The 13,493-nt window shown below is 39.3% G+C and overlaps 1 protein-coding gene across 3 annotated transcripts; it reads right to left on the bottom strand.

The window, feature by feature from the left end:
• Nucleotides 1–724: 724 nt before the first annotated feature.
• Nucleotides 725–13,423, bottom strand: ZCCHC4 (zinc finger CCHC-type containing 4). 3 transcript variants are annotated; one of them, XM_074822278.1, is made up of 13 exons: nt 13,270–13,423; nt 12,835–12,953; nt 11,417–11,499; nt 10,427–10,702; nt 9,832–9,912; nt 9,456–9,528; nt 7,705–7,855; nt 7,105–7,205; nt 4,737–4,858; nt 4,046–4,121; nt 3,473–3,524; nt 2,586–2,730; nt 725–964 (listed from the first exon to the last, which is right to left on the bottom strand). In XM_074822278.1, exons 1-13 carry the CDS (start codon nt 13,379–13,381, stop codon nt 841–843), a joined length of 1,515 nt encoding a protein of 504 aa, XP_074678379.1. In that variant the 5' UTR covers nt 13,382–13,423; the 3' UTR covers nt 725–840. The 3 variants fall into 3 exon arrangements, 2 of the variants coding, with proteins under 2 accessions (XP_074678379.1, XP_074678380.1); XM_074822279.1 differs by lacking the exon at nt 9,832–9,912; XR_012623046.1 differs by lacking the exons at nt 725–964; nt 4,737–4,858 and having other exon boundaries at nt 2,642–2,730.
• Nucleotides 13,424–13,493: the final 70 nt, after the last annotated feature.

The raw sequence follows: 13,493 nt of genomic DNA, 5'->3' as shown, positions 1-13,493 counted from the left end.
CGCTCCCGCACGAGGCTGACAGAAACGCCGGCAGCGGCCGTGAGGGCCCCGGCCGCGGCCGGGTGGTGGCGGCGGCGTTTGACTCCTGGCGCCGGGGGAGAGCCCCGCCTGAGCCCCCGGCAGCGCGGGACCGCGCTGCCCCCACGCAGGGTAACGGCACTCGCTCCTCCCTCCTTCTGCAGTACAAACCTCCTCGTTCCTGTGCGGACACCCCCGCACTTCAACCATCTTTACAATGTAACCCGCCTCTGGCAGCAGTGCCAATCCAAAATATTAAAACCAATGATTTTTTAAAAATTTAACTCATGGAAGTACTTTAAAAATAAATTTAAAGATACTTAACAAGGTCACTTTTTTCCACTTACTAAGCTTCTGCATTACTTCTTGTTGTTGTTGTTGCTAGGCTTTCTTCCATTGGAGAGAAAATTCAAGAAAACCCAAAACCATACTGTGAAAGGACAGGAACCAACACATCTTGGATTCCTAAGCATGTGTGCCTGCCCAGCACCTAACTGCACCTCCTCCCTTGCCCCAAGTCCCCCAATACCTACCACAAAGCCACCGTATCCACCTCACCTCTCGGCAGTACTCCTCCCTTCACTGCAGACACCCGCTAAATTAGACAAATAGCTAATCCTAAACACACACGTTACATTATACAAATACATGGTGTGTGGTTTACTTAGCATTTTTTTTGTGCCGGTAATGATGTATAGTAAAAGAATTGTCACTTTTAATTCCATCAGGTTTTATTTTGGATGTTAATACTAACATTTTTAGAAAATGGAATCGAAGGCTGGTCATAAAAAAAAAAAAAAAGCTTTGTATCAGCAAGCAAAGTCATGTCTTTTTTTTCTTATTCTTTGCTTTCTTCCTGGAGAATATGGCATGCTTCATAGCGGATCTTTTACAGATCCCCATCCTTACCCTCTTTAGAGTTTTTTTCCTTTGCTTTTCATCACCTCTGTAAAGCAAAAAAGGAACATACAGATTAGAATAAAATGTAGAATGTACTTCTGCATTTGCTGGTATTTTAAATAATGTGTTCGTGTACGTATATGAACTCAGAAATACTGTCACAAGAAGCACAAGGAACATTCCATCTTACAATGTTATGACATTGAATCTTCCTAAAACTGTTTGTCCACTTTACTGCCATTGTTTTTCATTTATGCGCTTCTTCAGCATTTACCTTTAAACGTATAAAGAAATCTTAACAAATGCCACTCACCAAGTACAAAAAAACACATACAGTCTCGTGCTCAGTACAGAAGACATGAATATATAATAGAAAGGCTTAGAAGAAAGTACATAAAGTTTAACAACATTATGAAGACTCCTGTAAATAACACAGGACCTAAATAACCATCAAGTGGATTGTCTTCTGTCTCTGACAAAGGATGTATTTCCTAACACAAAACACTGAGTAATTTTAACAAATAAAATATACAGATGTTTTTATTAGAAAAAGAAACCTAAGTTATCTTCTGCAATAAATCAGCAAAAGAAATAACTGAAGGACTAAACCGTTCTAGTACAATGGACAGAATAATATCTTACTTGACAGAAGAAACAGATGAGTTTCATTAATTTCTTTTAGTATCCTCTTTACTTTTTTAAGCGAAGAAAAAAACATTAAGGGAGGGAATTTATAAGACAGGTATGTGAAATGATATATTGCTACCTTTTATCTCTAATACTCCATAATCAAAACTCAGATTAGTGTCACAGCAGGACATGAAGCAACGTACTTGTAGTCCTCTACCATCCAGCAGGCATCTGCTGATCTCCTGATGTTGAGCCAAAAGGTTAACTGTCTGAATCTCACTATGCAACAGAGGTAATTCTTTTGGGAGAGAAGATTTGCATCTCCACTGCTACAGGCGTTCAAGTCAAGCATCACAAACAAACCCATGTACTCCGGAGAGGAAGTTACAGAAGCGCAGGCCAACTACTCCAAACTGGAAAGGCTGAGCCAACTGCTGCATCGTCTCTTAGCAATCTCCTGAAGACCATCACACAATTTTTTTTTGTCTTTTGAGACATACAAGTATGTGCTTGGGGTATGTTACAGAAGCACAATCATGACAGAATAAAGTAGTTAATGTGACACTCATTAATACAGATCTTACATGGTGGAGATTTAGACCATATTACAGAGAGCGCCTGAAATACCAGAAGGGAAAAAAAAAAAGATGCCACAATGAAGAAAGAGACAGGAAGCCATAAAAACAGTGCAGTGACTCTTTTCTCTGCCCTTTCATGAGGAATCCAAAGGGGATAAAAGTGTTTAATTCTGAATCTTCTTGACAGAGCTATCCCATGCACCATTCACCAAGTCTGGGATCCAGTTTGGATAGAAAAGCCACGGTTAAGAAACTGGGAGCCACAGTAAGAGACCTGCCTGGTTTTTATCATACCCTCCCTTCAGTAAACACTCCCCAGCAATACAGCAAGTGGGCAATAGTGAAAGCTGACATCAGCACCCAAAGCCAAAAATTATCTTTCTAAATAATTTCCATGAAATAAGATCTAATCTCACCTGAATGCTATCTTTTATTATATTAATGCAATATCACACTTACTGGTAGGCTGTTCTGGTGCACGAGAGACTGGGACAGGTACTGCGTTTGTGACCTGCCTTGCCACAAACAAAACAGCCAGCATCAGTCTTCTCACAAGTGTGGTTTTGAAGAGCACAGCAGTTGCAGTTGTTACAGTGAAACCAAGCTGCAAAATAAGTAACATGATTTATGATCTTGAAAAGGTTTAGAATAATCATTCTGAAACGAAGCTTTAAATATAGGCTATATTACCAGGTTTTAAATTTTTAGTTTTAAGAGATGGATGTAGTCAGTTTCTGGTCCCTTATCACATTTCAAAAGGCAGCCAGGTACTTCTTCATTAGATACACTGTGTAACTATTTCAATATAACTGCATTATATTGCCATTAGAACTAGTATCCTGTATGTGATCTTAACATGAAAAATAGTCCAGATGTTAAAATGGCCTTAGAAATTGTGATTTCTGCATTGTTAACAAAAATGATTGTTTCCATTATAAATACACAGCTATAAATACAACTGCATTTGTGTATGAAACACAGTTTGACCATGCCCTCTCAAACATTTCAATAATTGCCTATTTGTTTATGAAATCCTAATGAAAAGGTTTACAAAATTAGGAAACACTTATATAACGAATCAAAATATTTAAGCTTTCCCATAACAAATATAAATGGGATTTAGTATGTTTTGACAAGAATTTATCACATTTCCACACAGTGCAAATATACCCAAGTTATTGAATAAAAACTTATGTCAAATTTAAATTCTTCCTTTATGTCTTCTGAAAGATTACATTTTATTTCTTTTACAGAGTATTTTCTCTGGTTTGTAATCTCAAATTTCTTTGGACTATAGCTTAAACAATAAGTGTACTTTTATTTAGAAAATATTTTGCTGTACTTACAGGGTTTTACACATTTTTTGCAAAGAACACAGTGTTTCCATCGTCTACCATCCTACAAAAGATGAATGAATTCATTGTTTGTTTGTTTGTTTTAAAAAAACACTGATTGTATCTCAAAACGGAACTATTGATGGATGGTCCCCATTATTTACAAGTCCTCTGTAGGAAGGAAGGACTGTAACTTAGAAACAAGAGTCCTGAGAATCTGTGACAACTGCAGCAAAATGGCTGCATTTTGAAATTAGCAACTTCTATAACTTCTGAAACAGAAGAAGAAATAAATGTATGTGTCAACAGACCACTGATGAATAAGGTACAGTGTAAGTGTAAGTGGCAAGTAGCAAACTTTTCCTGTCCTCTTTCCAACACAAAGGAATTGGGGAAAGAGAAATTAATTCTCAGTGGGTTAAGAATGCAGTCCTGTGAAGTTAATAATAAGTCTCTGAAACTGAACTGTTCGCAGTTTCCCAAGAAAATCAGTATCAGAATAGGTTTTTACCAGAGCAAACAATACAGAAGTTATTACTTGATTACTCCTAAGACTGCCATCCAGAAAGAAGTCAAAATACTTACTTTTGACGTACATGAATTACATATCTCACAGTGCTGGTTACCAGAACTAACATACCGCTGACATATAGCGCAAAACCTGGGAAAAAAAATATAAATGTACTGGTCCACTACTTGCTCACAAAGCAACATGAATTAATTTTATAGAAGCTCAACAATAAACACAAGGATTGCAAAATCACTTTGCTAAATTGAAGATGATGTTTTTGATGCATGAAATCACCATTTAGACCCAGAACCTCATAATCATCCAGACACGGTACATCCAACCAGTAAAATTCAGGTGCTTGAATTCAAATTAGTAACACTATCAGCAGTAAATCAAACCAAATCCATTCTTTTGTCCTTGATGCTTCTCTTAGTGTTCATTTTATTAACTACTGCCTCAGCCAAGCTATGATCAGGCATAGCTGTAAATCGCTCTTGTAGGCATACACAGCACTTCCTGCAGATAAGCTGAGGAATCTCATCATTCCACACTGGAAAATGTAAGCTTCTTTTTAGGTGCCCAGCCCTCCTACCCAGTTTACAGAACATGCGACATTAGAATGAGACAGAGAAATGCAGTCTTGAGCCTGGCATCCCAAAGTTAGACATGACAATACTGAACAGCACCATCCCAAAGTCCTTTAGAGATTTTGTGCCCTAATTAAGAACACGCTCTTTCAGTCACTTGAGTGTTAACACATCTTACCTATAACCCTCTTCTACAGGAAGTACAATCATACTGGGGGTGAGGTTCGTGAAGATACGGACAGGGGACTGTCTACGACCTGTCTTGCCATATTTATAAAGTGCATGATTATCATAGTCTACCTAGAAAAATAAAACCAAAGAAAAAGAGTCTTAAACTGAATGCTAACCACAGGCAGAACTATTTACATATTTATTATCTCTATATGTGCCTTATGAAAATTTTGGTTTTATAAAAAAAACTCTAACCCCCAAATTAGATTACAAATTGTACAGCAAGTATTTTGTCTCATTTATTTTTGTTTTGTTGTGTTTGTGTGGCAGGGTTTTTGGTAGCAGGGCAAGGGGCTGCAGCAGTGGCCCCCTGTGAGAAGCTTCTCAAAGCTCCCCTGGCTCCAAGTCAGACCCGCCTCTGGCCAAGGCCGAGACAATTAGCGATGGTGGCCGTGCCTCTGCAATAATGTATTTAAGAAGGGGAACCTGAGAGGGGGTTGAGGGACTTGTGAGGAGGTGTTACAAGAAGGCCACCTCTGCGAACACCGAGGTCAGCGGAAGAGAGAAGGAGGAAGGGGGGGGAGGTGCACCAGAGCAGAGAGTCCCCCTGTATCTTATTATCAGACGGCAGGGCCACCCCCCTGCCACCCATGGAGGTCACCAGAGGAGCAGGGATCTGCCTGCTGAGGACCCCCAGGGCTCTGTGGGAAGAAGCAGCCCCAGCTGTTGCAGTTTGGCACTGGGAGGACTGTAACACGTGGAGGTGACCCACGCCGGAGCATCTCGAGAAGAATGCATCCCGTGGGGAGGAGTCACGGCAGAGAGAGTTTGTGGAGGACTGTCCCCCGTGAGAGGGATGCCACGTGGAGCAGGGGGAAGAATGCAGACGAGTGTCCCCCCTCCCTTGCAGGAAGAAGTGGCAGGACTGACTGCACCCCCCATCCCCTGTCCCTGAGCCACTGGAGGTGGAGGTAAAGATACTAGGAACAAAGCTGAGCTGAGGAAGAAGGGAGGGGTGGGGGGAGGTATATTTAAGATATGGTAACGCTTCTCACTGCCCCATTCTGCCTGTTAAGTGTCATTGTTGTTAAGTGTTTTGAATTAATGTCTTTTTTTCTTCCCCTAACAAGCCTGAATTTTGCCTGTGACCCATAATGGGTAAGCGAACCCTCCACGTCCTTATCTCCATTCCTGAGCCTTTTGATTCATTTTTCTCCTTCCCAGCGCTGGAGGGGAAGGTGTGAGTGAACAGCTGCACGGTACTTTGTTGCTGACTGGGCCTAAACCATGACAGTTAGCAACCATATTATCAGGCTAGACTCAAGAAACTAAGTTCCCAATACTATAATAATCCTATTTTACATATCCCTTTTTGCTCTTTTGCATGGGATATCTAAGATAACATTACGGTTGTTCTACAAAACAGCAACCCATTAAAAAAAATGGAACTATGCTGTTTGGTCTACTTGGCAGTACAAGAACTGATGTGCATCTTAACCTATCTTAGAATAATTACAAAGTTGCAAATCCATTCAGCACTGCTTTTTCCAGCACTGCCTTCAGAGACTTGTCACAAAAATTCTCATCTCTGAACACCAGCAGGTATGCAGAATCTAGCCTAGCACAAGTTTCCAATTTTCTTCTACAAAATTCAGTTCTACAACATGCAAATATGTAGTTCTGAACACCCATGTCAAACTTCATGCAGTTGTTATACAAAGAAGTAAAACTTTAACATCATGAACACCCATGATTGAGTGCTCTGAAGTCACTGATGTATGCATTCTTGAACAACTTACAGAATGGATATAGTACTGGAGAAGCTGATGCCAGATTATTGCTTTATCACTGACAACTTTATTTATTACGTAATTCCAAAAATTTCCATTGTTGTAATTCTACTCTGGTGACAGCAGTTTTGGAGATGAAAGACCTTAATTTTCTTTTTTTTTTTGACCAGGGCAGGGCATTACCCACCAAGCTACTGACATTTCAACATCTGGGAAAAATGAAACACTCTTCAAGTTACCTCCCACCTCTGTAACATGCACCTGTCAAAATTAGTGCAAATTTTGTCACACTGAAAACCCAGCAAAAGAAATGAGTTAATGGATAGATGACAGATGAGTTAAAGATATGTAATAAACGGCAGGAGTGTGACAAAGTTATCAAAGGTATAACTAGTACAAATACAGAATCTGGGTTTCACATGATGAGCACCACAGGGTTTTCAGCACCTCCAATGAGGTCAAAACTAAAGTTCAAGAAGGCGGCCCATCTACAGACAAGTGCTGCCATTATACCTGCTTTCATTCATACTCCTGTTCACACTGCATATGACTGAAATTTAACAGAGTCACTGGGTTCAGTCATACCTGGTAATCCATCATACTGAAGCTTGGGAAATAATCAAGAATACGAGACTCAAAGAAGTATGGAAATATCCAGAACACGGGCATCTCTTGGTTGTTATGACCTAGTAATGAAAAGACTTAGATGTACGTTAAAGAAAAACAAGGTACGTGAAGCATGAAAAATTTACACTAAACGTTCTGAATACGTAAACACGTATATGTGTGTCATGCTGGGAGTAAGAACTAGCTCCTGTAGGCAACAGAAACTTTTGGCATATTTTATATACGTGGAGCTTTAAGCTCCACTTAACTAACAACTCGTCACCCACCTAGGCTGGCAAGAAATGTTACTGGTTTGATAGCTTATTCTTCTCTACCTTTAAAGTCTATTTTAACTGCAAAGTAGATTTGTAAAACTGTAAAAGTTTTTAACAGAGACTTAGAGAATTGGGTATTATTAAACTAAAAGTATCAGGAGAGTATATATGCGAGTTCATCTTTAGAAATTATAACGAGTGTGTTCACATTCACCTGAGTAGCAAGAATCACTGACTTTTAACTAGGTACTTTTTCTTACAGTGATGCTACAGCTCAACCCACCAATCTGGTTGTAATACATACCTTCTTTTTCGGTCTTCTTCCACATTGACATCAATTTTTTAAAACTAGAAGCCAGTGCTCCCACTAAACCTCCAAATGGGGGATCAGTTACCATAATGACTCTTTCACCATTGTCTTGATACAAGAATTTCCTACAAGTTTCACGTGAAGCCTGTAAGAAACAGAGGTTAATTCCAGAAATATAGATTCAAGAACTGTAAAAATATTGTCTTTGGCAGTAAAATTGTTATTTTAGAAGTTTCAACTTTGAAGAAGGAAGTTATTTCCTCTTGTGGAGCTGTATTTCCTCTTGTATAGCGTTTAAAAAAAACTAGATTTGAAGCACTGAAAAGAAGTGCCCTGTTCAGTTAGAGATAATGTATCAAGGGCAGATGCAGTTCAAGCTTCCTAAGACAGTCTTCTTCCAAAGAGTGCTAAATTTAACTTGGAAAAAAGATGTTCTTCATAGCAAGAAAGCAAAGTGCAGGCTCAGAATACATTTTATTCACGCTCTTTAGCTTTATTCTGTAAAGCATCATCAAAGAAATGGGAAAAAACTCAGTCCACCGAAAAGCAATTAAATCCATATTGGTTATAAAGTGTTTGAATTTTAGCAATCCAACCTGGACTCTATTATTAAAGGAAATGTAAAAAGCGATGTATTCACTGCCATCTTACAGTGTTCTCTCATCTATTACTTAGATTCTATTGCATTCCCAAACCACATTTTTAACCCCAATATGCCTTCAAATGTGCTGCAATTCAGTCCTTGAATACACTGTAATACTGTGGCACTACAGGTGTCACTTTTTCACACCTTGAAAAGAACGCTACCGTGTTTATAATGCAGATGAACAGAGTCTATTTTTTTAATTGAAAAATACAAAACTTGAATACAGTAATGGATTGAAAAAATTCAAAGGTAAGGATGTCAGACCAGCCTCCCATTTCATTCTAGGCGATTCTTTTTACTTTCAAGATACCATTCAAAAGTAGCCTTTAGAATGAAAAAAATCTGAAAATTATCTACATAGTGTGAAAGGTATTGCAATAAACACGTTTATGCAAATCAGTGGTGGCTTACTAATAATAATAGCAGAAGAAGAACAAAGAGTGAGTATGCTATTGGGATAAACATTTGAAATTAATGTTTGGAATTGAATTACACTGTGATTCTCTATACAAAGCTATAATAAATATCCTACTACAGCTGCCGGTTTCCTAATAAACTCAAAATTAAGTACTTAATGTGACATGTAGAAAGAAACAAGAAATTCAGCATTTTCTTTAACCATTACACTAATTCAACCTCATTATATGACAACAAGGTTAACCTTTTGACCTTGCTTGCCTGGAACAAAGCAGAAAAACCTCCTCTTCCCTCCCACCTCAAGTACCAGTGAGTAAGTCCCGTGGTATCCATTGGGCTTGTAAAGGCTGGGAACAAAACAATTAATTCTGTTGTAGCAATACAAGAACAGTGCTAACGAATACTTATATAAGGCAACAACTTACACAAGGCTGTCATTTTAATAAAGCAGCAGTTAAGGTGTGTAAGTAACATTAGCATAAATTTAATAGGCAACTTTATCTTTGAATCAAGTGGGAGAGCATTACTGAACAGGCACTGTCATTCTTTGATTTCCAGTACTGTTGACCATTTTTATCTCATGATAGCTGCTTCCTACTAGACTAGCCCTGACTTTCTTACAAAATTCTGCATCAACAACATGTACTTCTTCACAAAGCACTCAAGAAATACTTGGCCTTACCTCTCCACCAAAAAAATAATGATTAAACATGTTGTAGTGGCAGAATTCATCCTCTGTGTAAAACTGTGAATACCTGTAAAATAAGTTTTAATAGTAGTAGAAAAATATAAACAACTTCTTGCCTGCCCTAAGGGGCATTTACAGTGAAAACAAGCCCTTATGAAAAATATCTTTGGGTTCCGATTACTGACAACACATACCAATACTGGGAAAAAAAGTATAATTACTTTTCTCATAAACTGGATGTTATTTGTATATATGTGTAGGAACAGAGATGCAAAAACAGGAAAACAACCACTGGTTTATCTTTTAACGCAGTAAGAACACAAATTTTTGTATGTACTCTTCAGACAGATAAATATTTGTCAAAACCTACCTGAAATCAATATCTAGCAGAAGGCTTCTAACCCTGAAATCATCTTCTTGTGATGCTTTTGACTGGATCTTTTCATGAAGCCTGAAGTATAATTTGAGCAAAGAAATTTAACACATAATCATTGGCTTCAGAAATGATCTTGCAAGACAAGAATGCCTGGTACTTTACTAAACCTAAAACCAAACAGATAAACCTAAAACCAAAATGGAGTAATCTGAATTTGGATTATTCTAGTTGGCTAATATTCACAGTTAGAAAAATACATTAGTCTTAAAAGATGAAAAGTCAGTGGAGGCTACTAGATCACCATGCACAAAAACGCCCCCAAACATAAGTGAAGTAACTCACTGTCACTTCTGTAAGAAACAAAGCAGGTAATTTAAAGTGTGTATGTGTGTTATTTGCAGTGCACCTACAGTCCTCTCCTGTATCTTATGAGCTCAAAGCAAGACCCCATGAGATGCTTGGATAACCCCAACCAGTTAAAGCATAGTGAACCTCTTATTATGGGAGAATCCTCGATTATTTAAATATTAATAATTTGCACTTGAGACAGAAATATTATTTGAAAGTGTAACAATTCTCACTGACGTACCTGGGTGTTCCAACACAGAGCACTTGTCTGAATCCTAAATCAATAATAAGATCCAGTAGGAACTGGCAACTTCTGTCTGCAAATAAATACTGCGCATTTGTTTTTTTATTCTCCAGTGGATACAGAAGTTGACTGGGACTTTTTAACTGGGCAGTGGAGATATCACACAGGAACTGGTGATCCGAGTGTTTTTCCCATTCAGATGGCAATAGCAATTGCTGGCATTCCTGGCAAAACCTCCTCTTTGATAACGGCAACAGAACAAAATTCTCATACCTTTAAATACAAAAGACAATAGGGAACAGACTTTGACAAAGCCTCTACAAAAGCCATGAAGGGGACCTATGAAGGGGGTTTCATATATTTTAAGAGTTCAGACATTTAAACAGACAATGTAGTTTAAGCTGCACTTGCAAAACTCTACTATCTACATGTGAATGAAGTAATATTTGGGAAAAAATATTTCAAGGACACTTAAAAGCATATAATATTCTGGCCAAATATACTGAGAATCCCCATAAACTAACAGGATTACAGAGTGAAGACTCCGTCTCAACTACCAGCAAGCAGTCCTATATGTTTATACACAAAACTCTGATGTTGTTTGTTACTGTATTACCTTTGCTTCTTTTCACAAAGTTAAGCCTGTTACTTTTGCATACTAAAGTCAGGAATAATTTTTTGAACAGTTTCAGAAGTTTCATCTACTGACCTGTTGTTAGCACATCAAAAGCACTAATGTAAGAAGAACTATACATACCAAAAAAAAAACCAACCAACAAACAGCTCCTGGATTGCAAATACCATGCTATCGTGCTCTAATTAGATTTTTCATGCTATTTTCCCGTTGCAGCCAACCAGTTCTTATTTTTCCAAATCCCTCTGGCATGTTTTCATATCTTAAAAAATCCTAAAATAGTATCTCTACATTCAGAGCACCTAAGCTCATTATTACTTGATTTTTACCCAAGAAAATATACATAACAATACCTTTCCACGTTCTGTCTGTGTGTAAAAGAGGGCTGATGATTTCTATTATATTCTTCACGTGCGGCAAGCCTAGCTTCTGACACCTGTAAAATTTAGGTACATAAAAAGTTACAAAATGAAGAGCTATCACTCTGTATCACACATTAAATCTCAATATTAAACAAAAAGAGTGCATCAAAGGTCTCATGTTTTAGTTACTCTGCACAGAAAAATTACCACATTCTTTGGATTGTTGTTTCAGAAGAACAAGCATGACTGCAGCACAGAGACATGCTGCAAAACAACACGAGTCTCTCACTGTGAATTTAAACTGTGCAAAAAAATAAGTACAAGCATTTCATTCTTCTACCACATCCAGGAAAAACTCAAAAGATGATCAGGATGAGGATAGAAGAGGTATAACCTCCATTAATGCATGCCAGCAGTTGCATTCCCTCTGAAGAACTAGGATCTGATCCTGAACAACTGATGACAGTAGAAATGTTGCCCAAGTCTTTTGAGTGTGATTATTTTAAAAGCATGACAGCTCTCCTCTCAGTCTTCTACTTTGCTCCCACAAAACATACTTACGGTTTCACAGTTAACAGAGTTTCAAGACATTTGCTCAAAACTTATGGAACTGATTTGTTTAAAGGGGGAGACAGTAAAATTCAATAGAACAAAAGACACCATGATACAAGTGACAATCAAAATGAAATTTCACTAGGAATAGCATTTAAATCTACACAGACGAGTGATTAACCACCTCATTTTCTCTTTATACAAATTTTAGTAGTAACAAGCACAGCAATGAACTGCTTATGAACCCAATTAAATTCCAGCCTGCTGAGGACAATGACCACAACACAAGATAATCATTTAGGAAACAGAAAAAGTAACACAAGATGTAGTGGACAAAAACCACGGCAAACTCTCCATGAATGTATCAATCCCAATTTTGTTACCCTGCAATTATCTGACAAAAGTTCTTTAGATGATGAGAAATTGCTGCAGATGTTCTGAGACTACTGAGCATCACACTGATCCCCACCACCTCACTATTCTCTATATCCCAGTTTGCCTGTATCCACCAGATTTTGTCTTAATCATAGAAGATGGAGACATCTTGGGATCAGAACTACCCTATTTTGTTCAACATCGCATAGTATTGGCAAACTTCTTAACCTTAATACCTTCATGTTTTGGCAATACAGTAACAAATGCCAGTTTTGCTCTAAATGTACACAGCCTTCCTTGAAAGTTATACTTGAAACATATTCTCCTGACAGAAATAAGTGCTCCGCTAAATATAAACTATGAATGTTTACAAAATATCAACTGCTGCAAATTTCCAGAATATACCTTTTTTCCCCAATTTTCTATTAAATAGGAAAAAAAATCCCCAATATTTACTATAGTCTTAAGTAGTGCTCCCTTACCTTCTCATCTTCCCACTGGAAAAAGTTACAATCTCTTCTATCCCTACAAGCTGAACAAGCATAAAATCTTCGTCCCTCCTCTTTTCCTTGGCTGGTCTTTACAAACAGAAGAGCAGGACCTAAAGGACAAACGTGATTATACGATGACACACACGACACCAACAGATGTGTTTTAACGCCTCCACTGCAAGTGTCAGGCTTCCAGAATAAAACGTTAACAGAGGCTGCTGTAAGACACAACCTCTGGCAGAGGAACCGAGAAAGCAGCTAAAGACGAGCAAGAGAGACGCTCAGGGAGGTGTCAAACCCCCCAGCGGCCGGGAACTGCGGCCACCTCAGTCAGGCCCCTCAAAGGCCCTGGCCGACCCCGCTCCTCCCCTCGGCGGGGCCCGCACCCCCATCCCGCCCGAGGTGCCTCCTCGCCGCCCGGCTCACCGTGCGGGCAGCTGGGAGCGCTGGGCGCCAGGCCGAGCAGGGCCAGCCCGCCCGCCCCCGGCCGCTCCGCAGCGCACCAGCCCTCCGCATCACCCTCGGTGCTGGCCGCCATATTACCGCCTGCTTCCCGGCAGCCCGCGCCCCCCGCCGGGCACGGCCGCCGCCGGCAGGGTGAGGCAGGGGCGGGGCAGGCGGCGCCGCAGTGCCCCCTACAGCGGCGCGGC

Source organism: Strix aluco, chromosome 4 (assembly GCF_031877795.1).
Source record: "Strix aluco isolate bStrAlu1 chromosome 4, bStrAlu1.hap1, whole genome shotgun sequence".
Lineage (NCBI taxonomy): Eukaryota > Metazoa > Chordata > Aves > Strigiformes > Strigidae > Strix > Strix aluco.
The sequence above is the reverse complement of the archived record's forward strand: the minus strand, read 5'-3'. Positions and strand labels throughout refer to the sequence as shown.